General features: G+C 42.5%; 1 protein-coding gene across 1 annotated transcript; it reads left to right on the top strand.

Moving 5' to 3' along the window:
* Window positions 1-11,560: 11,560 nt before the first annotated feature.
* On the top strand, window positions 11,561-12,868 carry LOC310819159 (general transcription factor II-I repeat domain-containing protein 2-like; the record flags this gene model as incomplete). The annotated part of the gene is made up of 2 exons (XM_083690406.1): window positions 11,561-12,425; window positions 12,729-12,868. The coding sequence occupies 2 exons, from the start codon at window positions 11,561-11,563 to the stop codon at window positions 12,866-12,868; spliced, it is 1,005 nt and encodes a 334-aa protein (XP_083546532.1).
* Window positions 12,869-22,848: the final 9,980 nt, after the last annotated feature.

The following is a 22,848-nucleotide window of genomic DNA, read 5'->3' as shown; positions in this document are numbered from 1 at the left end:
TGCCGTTTTGACAACAGGCTCATTACTAAAGAACACACGGCTGTCTGCTGATTGACGCTTGACTGTAGACTTTCGCTTTGTGTCAAAAGAACTTCCTAACGCACACTTTTTCAAAGTAGGTGAATTCATCAGATCTGTTTGAAACATTACATTTTATCCATGCACGACGACTGCTTAGATACTCGCAGCACAGTTGCCCCATATAAATTGCCCATGAGCGCGGAGCTTGTCTTTGTCACTGTAGCAACTTTGCTCCATCAGCGGGAGAATGCGGTTCGACGCCCCTGTAAGCACATGTTTCTCTAATTCCTTTGTTTCAGGCAAGCCACTGTGACGTCAGACGCCTTTACGCATACAGCTTTGCGATGCTTAGACAGTAATAACATAATTCATGTTTACATTTCTTTAATTTTCGACGCATTGTCGTTATTCGTGACGCATCAATGACCAATTGATTATATGGCAATGCAATGAAAAAAGCGTGTGGAAAACAGTGTTAATGACAGATTTGAGAAGCACATTTCTTCAATGTTGGCCGCATGGCATTCCTGTGCAGGTGACAATGGTAATTTTTCAAAACGACAAGGATATTTAAACACATGATTATTTGTTTGCTGTGCTCTATGGCCTCTGCTACAGACCTCATCGAAATGACACTTAGATATCTTAGGGTGTACATATCAAGTCTTCCCAAATGGTCTAGCGGATAGGCATCTACCTTGTAACGCAGGGCGGCCCGTGTTCGATTCTCGTCATGGCAAATGTTTTTTGTAGAAAAATAAAATGAGTCCCAACGTGTGCAACAGAACAGTTCGAAATCTCGTTACATTTGCATCGTCATGAACATGACTTATATCAGGCTAGCTCATTTTTTCTTTGTTCATTTTAAGTGTAGAAACAATATTTCGTTTGTGAACATTTTTTTCTGCCGTTTTGACAACAGGCTCATGACTAAAGAACACACGGCTGTCTGCTGATTGACGCTTGACTGTAGATTTTCGCTTTGTGTCAAAAGAACTTCCTAACGCACACTTTTTCAAAGTAGGTGAATTCATCAGATCTGTTTGAAACATTGCATTTTATCCATGCACGACGACTGCTTAGATACTCGCAGCACAGTTGTCCCATATACATTGCCCGTGAGCGCGGAGCTTGTCTTTGTCACTGTCGCAACTTTGCTCCATCAGCGGGAGAAGGCGCTTCGACGCCCCTGTAAGCACATGTTTCTCTGATTCCTTTGTTTCAGGCAAGCCACTGTGACGTCAGACGCCTTTACGCATACAGCTTTGCGATGCTTAGACAGTAATAACATAATTCATGTTTACATTTCTTTAATTTTCGACGCATTGTCGTTATTCGTGACGCATCAATGACCAATTGATTATATGGCAATGCAATGAAAAAAGCGTGTGGAAAACAGTGTTAATGACAGATTTGAGAAGCACATTTCTTCAATGTTGGCCGCATGGCATTCCTGTGCAGGTGACAATGGTAATTTTTCAAAACGACAAGGATATTTAAACACATGATTATTTGTTTGCTGTGCTCTATGGCCTCTGCTACAGACCTCATCGAAATGACACTTAGATATCTTAGGGTGTACATATCAAGTTTTCCCAAATGGTCTAGCGGATAGGCATCTACCTTGTAACGCAGGGCGGCCCGGGTTCGATTCCCGTCATGGCAAGTGTTTTTTGTAGAAAAATAAAATGAGTCCCAACGTGTGCAACAGAACAGTTCGAAATCTCGTTACATTTGCATCGTCATGAACATGACTTATATCAGGCTAGCTCATTTTTTCTTTGTTCATTTTAAGTGTAGAAACAATATTTCGTTTGTGACCATTTTTTTCTGCCGTTTTGACAACAGGCTCATGACTAAAGAACACACGGCTGTCTGCTGATTGACGCTTGACTGTAGATTTTCGCTTTGTGACAAAAGAACTTCCTAACGCACACTTTTTCAAAGTAGGTGAATTCATCAGATCTGTTTGAAACATTGCATTTTATCCATGCACGACGACTGCTTAGATACTCGCAGCACAGTTGCCCCATATACATTGCCCATGAGCGCGGAGCTTGTCTTTGTCACTGTAGCAACTTTTCTCCATCAGCGGGAGAAGGCGCTTCGACGCCCCTGTAAGCACATGTTTCTCTGATTCCTTTGTTTCAGGCAAGCCACTGTGACGTCAGACTCCTTTAGGCATACAGCTTTGCGATGCTTAGACAGTAATAACATAATTCATGTTTACATTTCTTTAATTTTCGACGCATTGTCGTTATTCGTGACGCATCAATGACCAATTGATTATATGGCAATGCAATGAAAAAAGCGTGTGGAAAACAGTGTTAATGACAGATTTGAGAAGCACATTTCTTCAATGTTGGCCGCATGGCATTCCTGTGCAGGTGACAATGGTAATTTTTCAAAACGACAAGGATATTTAAACACATGATTATTTGTTTGCTGTGCTCTATGGCCTCTGCTACAGACCTCATCGAAATGACACTTAGATATCTTAGGGTGTACATATCAAGTCTTCCCAAATGGTCTAGCGGATAGGCATCTACCTTGTAACGCAGGGCGGCCCGGGTTCGATTCTCGTCATGACAAATGTTTTTTGTAGAAAAATAAAATGAGTCCCAACGTGTGCAACAGAACAGTTCGAAATCTCGTTACATTTGCATCGTCATGAACATGACTTATATCAGGCTAGCTCATTTTTTCTTTGTTCATTTTAAGTGTAGAAACAATATTTCGTTTGTGACCATTTTTTTCTGCCGTTTTGACAACAGGCTCATGACTAAAGAACACACGGCTGTCTGCTGATTGACGCTTGACTGTAGATTTTCGCTTTGTGTCAAAAGAACTTCCTAACGCACACTTTTTCAAAGTAGGTGAATTCATCAGATCTGTTTGAAACATTGCATTTTATCCATCCACGACGACTGCTTAGATACTCGCAGCACAGTTGCCCCATATACATTGCCCATGAGCGCGGAGCTTGTCTTTGTCACTGTCGCAACTTTGCTCCATCAGCGGGAAAAGGCGCTTCGACGCCCCTGTAAGCACATGTTTCTCTGATTCCTTTGTTTCAGGCAAGCCACTGTGACGTCAGACGCCTTTACGCATACAGCTTTGCGATGCTTAGACAGTAATAACATAATTCATGTTTACATTTCTTTAATTTTCGACGCATTGTCGTTATTCGTGACGCATCAATGACCAATTGATTATATGGCAATGCAATGAAAAAAGCGTGTGGAAAACAGTGTTAATGACAGATTTGAGAAGCACATTTCTTCAATGTTGGCCGCATGGCATTCCTGTGCAGGTGACAATGGTAATTTTTCAAAACGACAAGGATATTTAAACACATGATTATTTGTTTGCTGTGCTCTATGGCCTCTGCTACAGACCTCATCGAAATGACACTTAGATATCTTAGGGTGTACATATCAAGTTTTCCCAAATGGTCTAGCGGATAGGCATCTACCTTGTAACGCAGGGCGGCCCGGGTTCGATTCCCGTCATGGCAAGTGTTTTTTGTAGAAAAATAAAATGAGTCCCAACGTGTGCAACAGAACAGTTCGAAATCTCGTTACATTTGCATCGTCATGAACATGACTTATATCAGGCTAGCTCATTTTTTCTTTGTTCATTTTAAGTGTAGAAACAATATTTCGTTTGTGACCATTTTTTTCTGCCGTTTTGACAACAGGCTCATGACTAAAGAACACACGGCTGTCTGCTGATTGACGCTTGACTGTAGATTTTCGCTTTGTGTCAAAAGAACTTCCTAACGCACACTTTTTCAAAGTAGGTGAATTCATCAGATCTGTTTGAAACATTGCATTTTATCCATCCACGACGACTGCTTAGATACTCGCAGCACAGTTGCCCCATATACATTGCCCATGAGCGCGGAGCTTGTCTTTGTCACTGTCGCAACTTTGCTCCATCAGCGGGAGAAGGCGCTTCGACGCCCCTGTAAGCACATGTTTCTCTGATTCCTTTGTTTCAGGCAAGCCACTGTGACGTCAGACGCCTTTACGCATACAGCTTTGCGATGCTTAGACAGTAATAACATAATTCATGTTTACATTTCTTTAATTTTCGACGCATTGTCGTTATTCGTGACGCATCAATGACCAATTGATTATATTGCAATGCAATGAAAAAAGCGTGTGGAAAACAGTGTTAATGACAGATTTGAGAATCACATTTCTTCAATGTTGGCCGCATGGCATTCCTGTGCAGGTGACAATGGTAATTTTTCAAAACGACAAGGATGTTTAAACACATGATTATTTGTTTGCTGTGCTCTATGGCCTCTGCTACAGACCTCATCGAAATGACACTTAGATATCTTAGGGTGTACATATCAAGTTTTCCCAAATGGTCTATCGGATAGGCATCTACCTTGTAACGCAGGGCGGCCCGGGTTCGATTCCCGTCATGGCAAGTGTTTTTTGTAGAAAAATAAAATGAGTCCCAACGTGTGCAACAGAACAGTTCGAAATCTCGTTACATTTGCATCGTCATGAACATGACTTATATCAGGCTAGCTAATTTTTTCTTTGTTCATTTTAAGTGTAGAAACAATATTTCGTTTGTGACCATTTTTTTCTGCCGTTTTGACAACAGGCTCATGACTAAAGAACACACGGCTGTCTGCTGATTGACGCTTGACTGTAGAATTTCGCTTTGTGTCAAAAGAACTTCCTAACGCACACTTTTTCAAAGTAGGTGAATTCATCAGATCTGTTTGAAACATTGCATTTTATCCATGCACGACGACTGCTTAGATATTCGCAGCACAGTTGCCCCATATACATTGCCCATGAGCGCGGAGCTTGTCTTTGTCACTGTCGCAACTTTCCTCCATCAGCGGGAGAAGTCGCTTCGACGCCCCTGTAAGCACATGTTTCTCTAATTCCTTTGTTTCAGGCAAGCCACTGTGACGTCAGACGCCTTTACGCATACAGCTTTGCGATGCTTAGACAGTAATAACATAATTCATGTTTACATTTCTTTAATTTTCGACGCATTGTCGTTATTCGTGACGCATCAATGACCAATTGATTATATGGCAATGCAATGAAAAAAGCGTGTGGAAAACAGTGTTAATGACAGATTTGAGAAGCACATTTCTTCAATGTTGGCCGCATGGCATTCCTGTGCAGGTGACAATGGTAATTTTTCAAAACGACAAGGATATTTAAACACATGATTATTTGTTTGCTGTGCTCTATGGCCTCTGCTACAGACCTCATCGAAATGACACTTAGATATCTTAGGGTGTACATATCAAGTCTTCCCAAATGGTCTAGCGGATAGGAATCTGCCTTGTCACGCAGGGCGGCCCGGGTTCGATTCCCGTCATGGCAAATGATTTTTGTAGAAAAATAAAATGAGTCCCAACGTGTGCAACAGAACAGTTCGAAATCTCGTTACATTTGCATCGTCATGAACATGACTTATATCAGGCTAGCTCATTTTTTCTTTGTTCATTTTAAGTGTAGAAACAATATTTCGTTTGTGACCATTTTTTTCTGCCGTTTTGACAAGAGGCTCATGACTAAAGAACACACGGCTGTCTGCTGATTGACGCTTGACTGTAGATTTTCGCTTTGTGTCAAAAGAACTTCCTAACGCACACTTTTTCAAAGTAGGTGAATTCATCAGATCTGTTTGAAACATTGCATTTTATCCATGCACGACGACTGCTTAGATACTCGCAGCACAGTTGCCCCATATAAATTGCACATGAGCGCGGAGCTTGTCTTTGTCACTGTAGCAACTTTGCTCCATCAGCGGGAGAAGGCGCTTCGACGCCCCTGTAAGCACATGTTTCTCTGATTCCTTCGTTTCAGGCAAGCCACTGTGACGTCAGACGCCTTTACGCATACAGCTTTGCGATGCTTAGACAGTAATAACATAATTCATGTTTACATTTCTTTAATTTTCGACGCATTGTCGTTATTCGTGACGCATCAATGACCAATTGATTATATGGCAATGCAATGAAAAAAGCGTGTGGAAAACAGTGTTAATGACAGATTTGAGAAGCACATTTCTTCAATGTTGGCTGCAGGGCATTCCTGTGCAGGTGACAATGGTAATTTTTCAAAACGACAAGGATATTTAAACACATGATTATTTGTTTGCTGTGCTCTATGGCCTCTGCTACAGACCTCATCGAAATGACACTTAGATATCTTAGGGTGTACATATCAAGTCTTCCCAAATGGTCTAGCGGATAGGCATCTGCCTTGTCACGCAGGGCGGCCCGGGTTCGATTCCCGTCATGGCGAAGGATTTTTGTAGAAAAATAAAATGAGTCCCAACGTGTGCAACAGAACAGTTCGAAATCTCGTTACATTTGCATCGTCATGAACATGACTTATATCAGGCTAGCTCATTTTTTCTTTGTTCATTTTAAGTGTAGAAACAATATTTCGTTTGTGACCATTTTTTTCTGCCGTTTTGACAACAGGCTCATGACTAAAGAACACACGGCTGTCTGCTGATTGACGCTTGACTGTAGATTTTCGCTTTGTGTCAAAAGAACTTCCTAACGCACACTTTTTCAAAGTAGGTGAATTCATCAGATCTGTTTGAAACATTGCATTTTATCCATGCACGACGACTGCTTAGATACTCGAAGCACAGTTGCCCCATATAAATTGCCCATGAGCGCGGAGCTTGTCTTTGTCACTGTAGCAACTTTGCTCCATCAGCGGGAGAAGGCGCTTCGACGCCCCTGTAAGCACATGTTTCTCTGATTCCTTTGTTTCAGGCAAGCCACTGTGACGTCAGACGCCTTTACGCATACAGCTTTGCGATGCTTAGACAGTAATAACATAATTCATGTTTACATTTCTTTAATTTTCGACGCATTGTCGTTATTCGTGACGCATCAATGACCAATTGATTATATGGCAATGCAATGAAAAAAGCGTGTGGAAAACAGTGTTAATGACAGATTTGAGAAGCACATTTCTTCAATGTTGGCCGCAGGGCATTCCTGTGCAGGTGACAATGGTAATTTTTCAAAACGACAAGGATATTTAAACACATGATTATTTGTTTGCTGTGCTCTATGGCCTCTGCTACAGACCTCATCGAAATGACACTTAGATATCTTAGGGTGTACCTATCAAGTCTTCCCAAATGGTCTAGCGGATAGGCATCTACCTTGTAACGCAGGGCGGCCCGGGTTCGATTCCCGTCATGGCAAATGTTTTTTGTAGAAAAATAAAATGAGTCCCAACGTGTGCAACAGAACAGTTCGAAATCTCGTTACATTTGCATCGTCATGAACATGACTTATATCAGGCTAGCTAATTTTTTCTTTGTTCATTTTAAGTGTAGAAACAATATTTCGTTTGTGAACATTTTTTTCTGCCGTTTTGACAACAGGCTCATGACTAAAGAACACACGGCTGTCTGCTGATTGACGCTTGACTGTAGATTTTCGCTTTGTGTCAAAAGAACTTCCTAACGCACACTTTTTCAAAGTAGGTGAATTCATCAGATCTGTTTGAAACATTGCATTTTATCCATGCACGACGACTGCTTAGATACTCGCAGCACAGTTGCCCCATATAAATTGCCCATGAGCGCGGAGCTTGTCTTTGTCACTGTAGCAACTTTGCTCCATCAGCGGGAGAAGGCGGTTCGACGCCCCTGTAAGCACATGTTTCTCTAATTCCTTTGTTTCAGGCAAGCCACTGTGACGTCAGACGCCTTTACGCATACAGCTTTGCGATGCTTAGACAGTAATAACATAATTCATGTTTACATTTCTTTAATTTTCGACGCATTGTCGTTATTCGTGACGCATCAATGACCAATTGATTATATGGCAATGCAATGAAAAAAGCGTGTGGAAAACAGTGTTAATGACAGATTTGAGAAGCACATTTCTTCAATTTTGGCTGCAGGGCATTCCTGTGCAGGTGACAATGGTAATTTTTCAAAACGACAAGGATATTTAAACACATGATTATTTGTTTGCTGTGCTCTATGGCCTCTGCTACAGACCTCATCGAAATGACACTTAGATATCTTAGGGTGTACATATCAAGTCTTCCCAAATGGTCTAGCGGATAGGCATCTGCCTTGTCACGCAGGGCGGCCCGGGTTCGATTCCCGTCATGGCAAAGGATTTTTGTAGAAAAATAAAATGAGTCCCAACGTGTGCAACAGAACAGTTCGAAATCTCGTTACATTTGCATCGTCATGAACATGACTTATATCAGGCTAGCTAATTTTTTCTTTGTTCATTTTAAGTGTAGAAACAATATTTCGTTTGTGAACATTTTTTTCTGCCGTTTTGAAAACAGGCTCATTACTAAAGAACACACTGCTGTCTGCTGATTGACGCTTGACTGTAGATTTTCGCTTTGTGTCAAAAGAACTCCCTAAAGCACACTTTTTCTAAGTAGGTGAATTCATCAGATCTGTTTGAAACATTGCATTTTATCCATGCACGACGACTACTTAGATACTCGCAGCACAGTTGCCTCATATAAATTGCCCATGAGCGCGGAGCTTGTCTTTGTCACTGTAGCAACTTTGCTCCATCAGCGGGAGAAGGCGGTTCGACGCCCCTGTAAGCACATGTTTCTCTAATTCCTTTGTTTCAGGCAAGCCACTGTGACGTCAGACGCCTTTACGCATACAGCTTTGCGATGCTTAGACAGTAATAACATAATTCATGTTTACATTTCTTTAATTTTCGACGCATTGTCGTTATTCGTGACGCATCAATGACCAATTGATTATATGGCAATGCAATGAAAAAAGCGTGTGGAAAACAGTGTTAATGACAGATTTGAGAAGCACATTTCTTCAATGTTGGCCGCAGGGCATTCCTGTGCAGGTGACAATGGTAATTTTTCAAAACGACAAGGATATTTAAACACTTGATTATTTGTTTGCTGTGCTCTATGGCCTCTGCTACAGACCTCATCGAAATGACACTTAGATATCTTAGGGTGTACATATCAAGTCTTCCCAAATGGTCTAGCGGATAGGAATCTGCCTTGTCACGCAGGGCGGCCCGGGTTCGATTCCCGTCATGGCAAAGGATTTTTGTAGAAAAATAAAATGAGTCCCAACGTGTGCAACAGAACAGTTCGAAATCTCGTTACATTTGCATCGTCATGAACATGACTTATATCAGGCTAGCTAATTTTTTCTTTGTTCATTTTAAGTGTAGAAACAATATTTCGTTTGTGAACATTTTTTTCTGCCGTTTTGAAAACAGGCTCATTACTAAAGAACACACTGCTGTCTGCTGATTGACGCTTGACTGTAGATTTTCGCTTTGTGTCAAAAGAACTCCCTAAAGCACACTTTTTCAAAGTAGGTGAATTCATCAGATCTGTTTGAAACATTGCATTTTATCCATGCACGACGACTACTTAGATACTCGCAGCACAGTTGCCTCATATAAATTGCCCATGAGCGCGGAGCTTGTCTTTGTCACTGTAGCAACTTTGCTCCATCAGCGGGAGAAGGCGGTTCGACGCCCCTGTAAGCACATGTTTCTCTAATTCCTTTGTTTCAGGCAAGCCACTGTGACGTCAGACGCCTTTACGCATACAGCTTTGCGATGCTTAGACAGTAATAACATAATTCATGTTTACATTTCTTTAATTTTCGACGCATTGTCGTTATTCGTGACGCATCAATGACCAATTGATTATATGGCAATGCAATGAAAAAAGCGTGTGGAAAACAGTGTTAATGACAGATTTGAGAAGCACATTTCTTCAATGTTGGCCGCAGGGCATTCCTGTGCAGGTGACAATGGTAATTTTTCAAAACGACAAGGATATTTAAACACTTGATTATTTGTTTGCTGTGCTCTATGGCCTCTGCTACAGACCTCATCGAAATGACACTTAGATATCTTAGGGTGTACATATCAAGTCTTCCCAAATGGTCTAGCGGATAGGAATCTGCCTTGTCACGCAGGGCGGCCCGGGTTCGATTCCCGTCATGGCAAAGGATTTTTGTAGAAAAATAAAATGAGTCCCAACGTGTGCAACAGAACAGTTCGAAATCTCGTTACATTTGCATCGTCATGAACATGACTTATATCAGGCTAGCTAATTTTTTCTTTGTTCATTTTAAGTGTAGAAACAATATTTCGTTTGTGAACATTTTTTTCTGCCGTTTTGACAACAGGCTCATGACTAAAGAACACACGGCTATCTGCTGATTGACGCTTGACTGTAGATTTTCGCTTTGTGTCAAAAGAACTCCCTAACGCACACTTTTTCAAAGTAGGTGAATTCATCAGATCTGTTTGAAACATTGCATTTTATCCATGCACGACGACTACTTAGATACTCGCAGCACAGTTGCCTCATATAAATTGCCCATGAGCGCGGAGCTTGTCTTTGTCACTGTAGCAACTTTGCTCCATCAGCGGGAGAAGGTGGTTCGACGCCCCTGTAAGCACATGTTTCTCTAATTCCTTTGTTTCAGGCAAGCCACTGTGACGTCAGACGCCTTTACGCATACAGCTTTGCGATGCTTAGACAGTAATAACATAATTCATGTTTACATTTCTTTAATTTTCGACGCATTGTCGTTATTCGTGACGCATCAATGACCAATTGATTATATGGCAATGCAATGAAAAAAGCGTGTGGAAAACAGTGTTAATGACAGATTTGAGAAGCACATTTCTTCAATGTTGGCTGCAGGGCATTCCTGTGCAGGTGACAATGGTAATTTTTCAAAACGACAAGGATATTTAAACACATGATTATTTGTTTGCTGTGCTCTATGGCCTCTGCTACAGACCTCATCGAAATGACACTTAGATATCTTAGGGTGTACATATCAAGTCTTCTAAAAAGGTCTAGCGCATGGCTGCCCAATTTGGGGCCCGTGGGCCAAACTTGGCCCGCGACCGATTATATTTGGCCCGCGCCTTATCCACTGTATAATTTTTTTCCCGCCACCAGCGCTCGGAATCTGCGCTCGCTCTCATTGAATATTATTTATTGGTGCACTTCCACTCCTGACCAGAGAATAACATTGTGATACAATGATGGTAGGGTGGCGCTGTATGAGCTCCTACCAGATGCAATCCGGTGAGGCGAAGACCAGTGAGTGAGAGGATGCAAGGATGGAGCGTGTTAAGGAGTGGCACACAGACAAGCGAAAATTCAAAAAAAGTTGGGAACATGATTATCTTTTTACAGAGGTCGATTCCACCGCAGTGTGTCTGGTATGTAAGCAGAGGGTCGCTGTTTCAAAGGAGTACAACATTCGTCGTCACTATGAAACTATGCATTCTCACCAGTTCGCAAAATACACAGGTGACGATCGCAAGCTGAAGGTAGCAGACTTGCTAAGAAAGCTAACCACACAGCAGCGAACTTTACTTCAGCCGTCCACTGCACAAGAAAATGCCACTCGGGCAAGTTATCGCATTAGCAAAGTCATTGTCAGAAGTGGACGAGCTTTTGCTGCGGGTGATTTTGTCAAAGAGTGTCTGACAATTGCTTCTGAAGCTGTGTGTCCAACTCAGATGCGGGCATTTTCTCAGATTAGCCTGTCAAGGAACACCCGCCACGTTGAGGACATGGCCGAAGACGTTCGGGGCCAGATAGCCCAAAGAGCAAGTTGGTTTTCTGCCTTCTCCATAGCAAGCGATGAAAGCACCGACATATCTGACTCAGCACAGTTGCTGGTGTTTTTGCGAGGCGTCAATGAGGACTTTGAAGTGTGTCAAGAACTAGCGGGCCTTGAAACACTGAAAGGGACAACAAGAGGTATCGATATTTTTATGGCAGTGCAGCGAATTATGGACAAGAACGGGTTGAAGTGGGAAAACCTATCTGACATCACGACTGATGGAGCCCCGGCCATGGTCGGTAAGAGAGCAGGCCTAACTGCACTTGTGTCGGACAAAGTCCGTGAGTTTGGTGGCTCGATTTTTAAATACCATTGTATTTTGCATCAGGAGCAACTGTGCGCTAAAAACATCGGCCTGAAGAACGTGATGCAGGATGTCGTTGGCATTGTCAATAATATTCGCTCAAAGGCGCTCTCACACCGTCAGTTCAAAGCTCTTGTTGATGAGATGGATGCCCAGTATGGTGATGTATTGTACCACCAGGAGGTGCGGTGGCTGAGCCGTGGGAAAGTTTTACGACGTTTCTTTGAGTTGCGTGAGGAAATCAGGGTGTTTCAAGCCACAAAGAAGAACAGCATCCAAGTGCCCTCGGACAATCACTCGCTTGCAGACCTGGCTTTTCTTGTGGACATCACAGAGCTGCTGAATATCCTCAATCTTCAGCTTCAAGGGAGAGACCAGATAATCACTCAGATGTATGACCATGTCAAAGCCTTCAAGCAAAAGCTCCAGTTGCTTAGCAGACATCTCTCAACAGGTGAGATCTAACTTTAATATGTTATTGAACACACAACAATGTAGTAGGCTTGTTATTGATCACAACCATGTTATTATATTTGTGTGATGCATGCATACTTTGTGTTTGTGGAAAATGGATGTTCTATTTAAATCTAGGCATTAAATCCAATCACAGAAGCAGTATTTGTTTTTCATACTGCAGCCATAAACAAAAAAAAGTAATTTTTTTCTCATTTGATTGATGTTTGGTATTTAATTGAAAATCAAATGAACAATCTTGCATCTTACATTGCTCCTTTTGTCTTTGTGTCTGTACATTCAGGAAATTTGGCACATTTTCCCAGCCTCAGAGAAGTTGGGTTGATGGAGGAAGACACACCAAAATACCTCGACATTCTCAGCAATCTTGTGGTGGAGTTTGACCATCGCTTTGAAGATTTTCGTGGAAATGAAACAGCATGAGCTGTTTGTGCAACCCTTTTCTGTAAATGTGGATGCAGTCAGTGAGGAGCTTCAAATGGAACTTTTGGAACTTCAGTCTGATTCAGACCTCCGTAGCAGGTTCAGAGAGCTTTCCTTACAGGACTTTTACAAATGTGTTCCTGCACACAGATATGGCAAGATCCGCAAACATGCACAGGTGATGTTATCCCTCTTTGGAAGTACCTATGTATGTGAGCAGGCTTTCAGCCTGATGAATCTTAAGAAGTCCAAACTAAGAAATGCTTTATCTGACTCTCACCTACATGACATTCTCACTTTGTCAGTTAGTCAGCTGGAGCCTGATATTGAGAGACTTTTAAAAACCAAGGACAGGCTTCATGTCTCCCACTGATAGGCCTAGCCTACTTCAGGCAGGATGTGTAGGCCTAGGCCTCCAATGTGTCAGAGTATGTTCTGCTCTGTATGATTAATGGGGGCATGTTTTGTCCCATGTTACTTTGTTTATTGCACTTGTAAGTACAGTACTGATTTCTACAAACCTTCTCAAGCTGTTGTCCAATTCTACTACTATTCCTGATTTAAAAATGATTGTTCAAACCAGTGAAGAATGTATTTTGGTCCCATGGAGACATGTTTTGTCCCATGTTACTTTGCACTAAATGTCTTTGTATTTGAAGATATAGGCCCAAGGCCTAGTAATGTTCCATATCTGTCTTCAAATATTTCATAGTGCTTCAATTATTTTTCGAATTTAAAGAAGCCAGATTGACGTCAGTAATTTTTTGAACATTAATGTGAAGCACAATAAACTGTGTCATTCCTTTTTCGAAATTACTTTGTGATAGTGTTTATTTTGTACACGCATACTATATATACCCATATTTAACTTAATGTACTGCAGAATTAACATTTTGGCCCACGACCCTCCCCCCAGATTAAATTTTGGCCCTCCACTGGGAAGAATTTGGGCACCCCTGGTCTAGCGGATAGGCATCTGCCTTGTCACGCAGGGCGGCCCGGGTTCGATTCCCGTCATGGCAAAGGATTTTTGTAGAAAAATAAAATGAGTCCCAACGTGTGCAACAGAACAGTTCGAAATCTCGTTACATTTGCATCGTCATGAACATGACTTATATCAGGCTAGCAAATTTTTTCTTTGTTCATTTTAAGTGTAGAAACAATATTTTGTTTGTGAACATTTTTTTCTGTCGTTTTGACAACAGGCTCATTACTAAAGAACACACGGCTGTCTGCTGATTGACGCTTGACTGTAGATTTTCGCTTTGTGTCAAAAGAACTCCCTAACGCACACTTTTTCAAAGTAGGTGAATTCATCAGATCTGTTTGAAACATTGCATTTTATCCATGCACGACGACTACTTAGATACTCGCAGCACAGTTGCCTCATATAAATTGCCCATGAGCGCGGAGCTTGTCTTTGTCACTGTAGCAACTTTGCTCCATCAGCGGGAGAAGGAGGTTCGACGCCCCTGTAAGCACATGTTTCTCTAATTCCTTTGTTTCAGGCAAGCCACTGTGACGTCAGACGCCTTTACGCATACAGCTTTGCGATGCTTAGACAGTAATAACATAATTCATGTTTACATTTCTTTAATTTTCGACGCATTGTCGTTATTCGTGACGCATCAATGACCAATTGATTATATGGCAATGCAATGAAAAAAGCGTGTGGAAAACAGTGTTAATGACAGATTTGAGAAGCACATTTCTTCAATGTTGGCTGCAGGGCATTCCTGTGCAGGTGACAATGGTAATTTTTCAAAACGACAAGGATATTTAAACACATGATTATTTGTTTGCTGTGCTCTATGGCCTCTGCTACAGACCTCATCGAAATGACACTTAGATATCTTAGGGTGTACATATCAAGTCTTCCCAAATGGTCTAGCGGATAGGCATCTGCCTTGTCACGCAGGGCGGCCCGGGTTCGATTCCCGTCATGGCAAAGGGTTTTTGTAGAAAAATAAAATGAGTCCCAACGTGTGCAACAGAACAGTTCGAAATCTCGTTACATTTGCATCGTCATGAACATGACTTATATCAGGCTAGCTAATTTTTTCTTTGTTCATTTTAAGTGTAGAAACAATATTTCGTTTGTGAACATTTTTTTCTGTCGTTTTGACAACAGGCTCATTACTAAAGAACACACGGCTGTCTGCTGATTGACGCTTGACTGTAGATTTTCGCTTTGTGTCAAAAGAACTCCCTAACGCACACTTTTTCAAAGTAGGTGAATTCATCAGATCTGTTTGAAACATTGCATTTTATCCATGCACGACGACTACTTAGATACTCGCAGCACAGTTGCCTCATATAAATTGCCCATGAGAGCGGAGCTTGTCTTTGTCACTGTAGCAACTTTGCTCCATCAGCGGGAGAAGGAGGTTCGACGCCCCTGTAAGCACATGTTTCTCTAATTCCTTTGTTTCAGGCAAGCCACTGTGACGTCAGACGCCTTTACGCATACAGCTTTGCGATGCTTAGACAGTAATAACATAATTCATGTTTACATTTCTTTAATTTTCGACGCATTGTCGTTATTCGTGACGCATCAATGACCAATTGATTATATGGCAATGAAATGAAAAAAGCGTGTGGAAAACAGTGTTAATGACAGATTTGAGAAGCACATTTCTTCAATGTTGGCCGCATGGCATTCCTGTGCAGGTGACAATGGTAATTTTTCAAAACGACAAGGATATTTAAACACATGATTATTTGTTTGCTGTGCTCTATGGCCTCTGCTACAGACCTCATCGAAATGACACTTAGATATCTTAGGGTGTACATATCAAGTCTTCCCAAATGGTCTAGCGGATAGGAATCTGCCTTGTCACGCAGGGCGACCCGGGTTCGATTCCCGTCATGGCTAATGATTTTTGTAGAAAAATAAAATGAGTCCCAACGTGTGCAACAGAACAGTTCGAAATCTCGTTACATTTGCATCGTCATGAACATGACTTATATCAGGCTAGCTAATTTTTTCTTTGTTCATTTTAAGTGTAGAAACAATATTTCGTTTGTGAACATTTTTTTCTGCCGTTTTGACAACAGGCTCATTACTAAAGAACACACGGCTGTCTGCTGATTGACGCTTGACTGTAGATTTTCGCTTTGTGTCAAAAGAACTCCCTAACGCACACTTTTTCAAAGTAGGTGAATTCATCAGATCTGTTTGAAACATTGCATTTTATCCATGCACGACGACTACTTAGATACTCGCAGCACAGTTGCCTCATATAAATTGCCCATGAGCGCGGAGCTTGTCTTTGTCACTGTAGCAACTTTGCTCCATCAGCGGGAGAAGGAGGTTCGACGCCCCTGTAAGCACATGTTTCTCTAATTCCTTTGTTTCAGGCAAGCCACTGTGACGTCAGACGCCTTTACGCATACAGCTTTGCGATGCTTAGACAGTAATAACATAATTCATGTTTACATTTCTTTAATTTTCGACGCATTGTCGTTATTCGTGACGCATCAATGACCAATTGATTATATGGCAATGCAATGAAAAAAGCGTGTGGAAAACAGTGTTAATGACAGATTTGAGAAGCACATTTCTTCAATGTTGGCCGCATGGCATTCCTGTGCAGGTGACAATGGTAATTTCTTCAAAACGACAAGGATATTTAAACACATGATTATTTGTTTGCTGTGCTCTATGGCCTCTGCTACAGACCTCATCGAAATGACACTTAGATATCTTAGGGTGTACATATCAAGTCTTCCCAAATGGTCTAGCGGATAGGCATCTGCCTTGTCACGCAGGGCGGCCCGGGTTCGATTCCCGTCATGGCAAAGGGTTTTTGTAGAAAAATAAAATGAGTCCCAACGTGTGCAACAGAACAGTTCGAAATCTCGTTACATTTGCATCGTCATGAACATGACTTATATCAGGCTAGCTAATTTTTTCTTTGTTCATTTTAAGTGTAGAAACAATATTTCGTTTGTGAACATTTTTTTCTGTCGTTTTGACAACAGGCTCATTACTAAAGAACACACGGCTGTCTGCTGATTGACGCTTGACTGTAGATTTTCGCTTTGTGTCAAAAGAAGATTCAAGATTCAAGATATTTATTAGTCATATGCACAGTAAACAGACAGTTACACCACACAATGAAAATCTTACTTTGCTAGTCCCCCCTAACACAACAGACTAAACTAAAGAAAAAAAAAACTAGTTCCATATATACATATACAAATTCTATATTGCACCTGGTGGATCACAGTTATAAAGTTATAAAGTGCGCTTATGCATTGTTGCAAATTGCATGAGGTATTTAGTGCAAACAGTAGTAGTGCAAACAGTAGTGAAGTCACAGCAGCAGTCAGAATGTCTGTCGAGTTCACAGTTGATCAGTCAAGTCAAGTAATGCAAGTGATGTGGGGGGGTGGAAGGGGGAGGGCTTTGTGAGGTAGCTTGTTCACAAGCCTGATGGCCTGTGGATAGAAACTGTTTGTCAGTCTGGTGGTCCTAGATTTCAGACTCCTGTAGCGCCTGCCTGATGGTAGGAGAGTGAAGAGTCTGTGCTGGGGGTGTGTGCAGTCCCTGATGATGTTGTGTGTTCTCCTGGTGACCCTGGTGTTGTAAATGTCCTGAAGTGAGGGGAAGGCTGCTTATGAGATATACTGTGCAGTTTTTATCACACGCTGGAGTGCCTTCCTGTCCTGGGCTGTACAGTTTCCATACCAGACTGTGATGGAACTGGTAAGGGTGCTCTCAACTGTACATCTATAGAAGTTGCTGAGAACTTTGGATGGCATGCCAAATTTCTTCAGCCTTCTTAAGAAGTACAGTCGCTGCTGGGATTTCTTAATGTTCTGTTGTGCATTGTGAGACCAGGTAAGATCCTCGCTGATGTAGGTTCCGAGGAATTTGAAGGTTTTCACCCTATCCACCTCTGTCTCATCTATATGCAGTGGTGTGTGCTGCACACTCTTCTTTCGTGGATCAATAATCATCTCCTTGGTCTTGTCTGCGTTCAGGGAGAGATTATTGTCCTGACACCAGGCCACCAGATCCGCCACCTCTCTTCTGTATGCCGCCTCAGCCCCCCCGGTGATCAGTCCAATGACTGTCGTATCATCCGCAAACTTGATGATGCTGGTGTTATCCTGGGAGGCCACGCAGTCATATGTGAAGAGGGTGTACAGCAGGGGGCTCAGCACGCAGCCCTGGGGGGTCCCTGTGCTTGTGGTTCTTGTGCCTGATGTGCGGTTGCCTACTCTGACTGACTGGGGTCTGTCTGATAGGAAGTCCAGCACCCAGTTACAGAGAGCAGGTGTCAGTCCAAGAGTGAGGAGTTTTGCACAGAGTTTGTGTGGGATAACCGTGTTAAATGCTGAACTGTAGTCAATAAAGAGTAGTCTTACATATGTGTCCTTTCCCTCTAAGTGTGTGAGGGTGGTGTGGATGACGGCGTTGACTGCATCGTCGGTGGACCGGTTCTGACGGTACGCAAACTGTAGAGGGTCTAAGGTGTTTGGGATGGTCCTCTTGATGTGCGTCATGACTATCCTCTCAAAGCACTTCATCACTATTGGGGTGAGTGCGACGGGTCGATAGTCATTCAGGCAGGTCACAGTGTTTTTCTTTGGTAGGGGCACTATGGTGGTTGTCTTGAAGCAGGTGGGCACCAAAGCTTGTGCTAGTGACATGTTATAAATATCAGCCAGCACCTCAGCCAGCTCTGATGAGCAGACCCTGAGGGCACGCCCGGAGATGTTGTCTGGGCCAGCTGCCTTCCGTGGGTTTATTCTCCTCAGAGCCGTACACACCTCTGCTGATGTCACAGTGAGTGATGAGTCCTGTGTGTGCTCTGTGGTCGAAATCCCTCTCTGTTGGTTGGTGTTGAGGGTATCGAAGCGTGCATAGAACTCGTTCAGCTCATCTGGCAGTGTGAGTTGGCTGGTTGTGGCCCCCCTGCTCCTCTGCCGGTAGCCTGTGATGTGTTGCAGGCCTTGCCACATGCGTCGGGAATCTGCGGTGGAATAGAATCCCTCCAGCTTCAGTCTGTATTGCCTCTTGGCCTCTTTAATGGATCTACGCAGGTCATATCTGGCCTTCTTGTAGTCCTCAGCGTTGCCTGAAGCAAATGCAGTGGAGCGAGCGCATAGCATGGACCGAACTTCGCAGTTAATCCAGGGCTTTTGGTTGGGATATGTCCTGCAGCGTTTTGTGGGCACAATATTTTCAACACATGTACTGATGTAACCAGTTACACTGGAAGCATATTCCTCTAAATCCACAGTAGAGTCATCCCTCAGAGCAGCAGTTTAAAACACATCCCAGTTTGTTCTGTCAAAGCAGTCCTGCAACACCAGTTCAGTTTCCTCAGTCCACACTTTAACATTTTTACTCACTGGGGGGGCTTGCTTGAGGAGTTGTCTGTACGCTGGATAGAGGAACGTTGAGATGTGGTCGGACTGTCCGAAGTGTGGCCGGGGCACAGCTTTGTAGGCTCCTCTCACGTTGCTGTAGACGTGGTCAAGAGTATTTTTCTCCCTCGTCGGAAAGTTCACGTATTGATGGTATTTCGGGAGTACACTCTTAAGGTTGCGGTGGTTGAAATCTCCGACTATGGTGAACACAGCGTCTGGGTGTGCAGTCTCGTGCTTGTTGATGATGTCATGCAGCAGCCCCAGTGCAGTTGTGGAGTCCGCTTGTGGCGGGATGTAAACAGCTAAAATAAACAGTGCACTGAACTCCCTTGGTAGATAAAAGGGTCTGCACTTCACCATCAAAAGTTCAATATTAGCCGAGCAGTGTCTTTCAACAACCTGTACATCCGAGCACCATCTATTGTTCACATAGACACAGACGCCACCGCCTCTCGTTTTCCCCGAGGCTAATGTGCGGTCCCCGCGGAAGACAGAATGTGTTTCAAGCTGGATGGTAGAGTCTGGAATGATGTCCGAGAGCCAGGTTTCCGTGAAAATAAGAGCACAACATTCTCTCATCTCACGTTGGGTTGTAATCCTGCCATGTAATCATGCCAAGAACTCCCTAACGCACACTTTTTCAAAGTAGGTGAATTCATCAGATCTGTTTGAAACATTGCATTTTATCCATGCACGACGACTACTTAGATACTCGCAGCACAGTTGCCTCATATAAATTGCCCATGAGCGCGGAGCTTGTCTTTGTCACTGTAGCAACTTTGCTCCATCAGCGGGAGAAGGCGGTTCGACGCCCCTTGTAAGCACATGTTTCTCTAATTCCTTTGTTTCAGGCAAGCCACTGTGACGTCAGACGCCTTTACGCATACAGCTTTGCGATGCTTAGACAGTAATAACATAATTCATGTTTGCATTTCTTTAATTTTCGACGCATTGTCGTTATTCGTGACGCATCAATGACCAATTGATTATATGGCAATGCAATGAAAAAAGCGTGTGGAAAACAGTGTTAATGACAGATTTGAGAAGCACATTTCTTCAATGTTGGCCGCATGGCATTCCTGTGCAGGTGACAATGGTAATTTTTCAAAACGACAAGGATATTTAAACACACGATTATTTGTTTGCTGTGCTCTATGGCCTCTGCTACAGACCTCATCGAAATGACACTTAGATATCTTAGGGTATACATATCAAGTTTTCCCAAATGGTCTAGCGGATAGGCATCTACCTTGTAACCCATGGTGGCCCGGGTTCGATTCCCGTCATGGCAAATGTTTTTTGTAGAAAAATAAAATGAGTCCCAACGTGTGCAACAGAACAGTTCGAAATCTCGTTACATTTGCATCGTCATGAACATGACTTATATCAGGCTAGCTCATTTTTTCTTTGTTCATTTTAAGTGTAGAAACAATATTTCGTTTGTGACCATTTTTTTCTGCCGTTTTGACAACAGGCTCATGACTAAAGAACACACGGCTGTCTGCTGATTGACGCTTGACTGTAGATTTTCGCTTTGTGTCAAAAGAACTCCCTAACGCACACTTTTTCAAAGTAGGTGAATTCATCAGATCTGTTTGAAACATTGCATTTTATCCATGCACGACGACTACTTAGATACTCGCAGCACAGCTGCCTCATATAAATTGCCCATGAGCGCGGAGCTTGTCTTTGTCACTGTAGCAACTTTGCTCCATCAGCGGGAGAAGGCGGTTCGACGCCCCTGTAAGCACATGTTTCTCTAATTCCTTTGTTTCAGACAAGCCACTGTGACGTCAGACGCCTTTACGCATACAGCTTTGCGATGCTTAGACAGTAATAACATAATTCATGTTTACATTTCTTTAATTTTCGACGCATTGTCGTTATTCGTGACGCATCAATGACCAATTGATTATATGGCAATGCAATGAAAAAAGCGTGTGGAAAACAGTGTTAATGACAGATTTGAGAAGCACATTTCTTCAATGTTGGCCGCATGGCATTCCTGTGCAGGTGACAATGGTAATTTTTCAAAACGACAAGGATATTTAAACACATGATTATTTGTTTGCTGTGCTCTATGGCCTCTGCTACAGACCTCATCGAAATGACACTTAGATATCTTAGGGTATACATATCAAGATTTCCCAAATGGTCTAGCGGATAGGCATCTACCTTGTAACCCATGGCGGCCCGGGTTCGATTCCCGTCATGGCAAATGTTTTTTGTAGAAAAATAAAATGAGTCCCAACGTGTGCAACAGAACAGTTCGAAATCTCGTTACATTTGCATCGTCATGAACATGACTTATATCAGGCTAGCTCATTTTTTCTTTGTTCATTTTAAGTGTAGAAACAATATTTCGTTTGTGACCATTTTTTTCTGCCGTTTTGACAACAGGCTCATGACTAAAGAACACACGGCTGTCTGCTGATTGACGCTTGACTGTAGATTTTCGCTTTGTGTCAAAAGAACTCCCTAACGCACACTTTTTCAAAGTAGGTGAATTCATCAGATCTGTTTGAAACATTGCATTTTATCCATGCACGACGACTACTTAGATACTCGCAGCACAGCTGCCTCATATAAATTGCCCATGAGCGCGGAGCTTGTCTTTGTCACTGTAGCAACTTTGCTCCATCAGCGGGAGAAGGCGGTTCGACGCCCCTGTAAGCACATGTTTCTCTAATTCCTTTGTTTCAGACAAGCCACTGTGACGTCAGACGCCTTTACGCATACAGCTTTGCGATGCTTAGACAGTAATAACATAATTCATGTTTACATTTCTTTAATTTTCGACGCATTGTCGTTATTCGTGACGCATCAATGACCAATTGATTATATGGCAATGCAATGAAAAAAGCGTGTGGAAAACAGTGTTAATGACAGATTTGAGAAGCACATTTCTTCAATGTTGGCCGCATGGCATTCCTGTGCAGGTGACAATGGTAATTTTTCAAAACGACAAGGATATTTAAACACATGATTATTTGTTTGCTGTGCTCTATGGCCTCTGCTACAGACCTCATCGAAATGACACTTAGATATCTTAGGGTATACATATCAAGATTTCCCAAATGGTCTAGCGGATAGGCATCTACCTTGTAACCCATGGCGGCCCGGGTTCGATTCCCGTCATGGCAAATGTTTTTTGTAGAAAAATAAAATGAGTCCCAACGTGTGCAACAGAACAGTTCGAAATCTCGTTACATTTGCATCGTCATGAACATGACTTATATCAGGCTAGCTCATTTTTTCTTTGTTCATTTTAAGTGTAGAAACAATATTTCGTTTGTGAACATTTTTTTCTGCCGTTTTGACAACAGGCTCATGACTAAAGAACACACGGCTGTCTGCTGATTGACGCTTGACTGTAGATTTTCGCTTTGTGTCAAAAGAACTTCCTAACGCACACTTTTTCAAAGTAGGTGAATTTATCAGATCTGTTTGAAACATTGCATTTTATCCATGCACGACGACTACTTAGATACTCGCAGCACAGTTGCCTCATATAAATTGCCCATGAGCGCGGAGCTTGTCTTTGTCACTGTAGCAACTTAGCTCCATCAGCGGGAGAAGGCGGTTCGACGCCCTTG

This window comes from Argentina silus, assembly GCF_951799395.1.
Source record: "Argentina silus genome assembly, chromosome: 18".
NCBI classification, from domain to species: Eukaryota; Metazoa; Chordata; class Actinopteri; order Argentiniformes; family Argentinidae; genus Argentina; species Argentina silus.
Note: the sequence above shows the minus strand (reverse complement) of the source record. Positions and strands in the feature narration are given on the sequence as shown.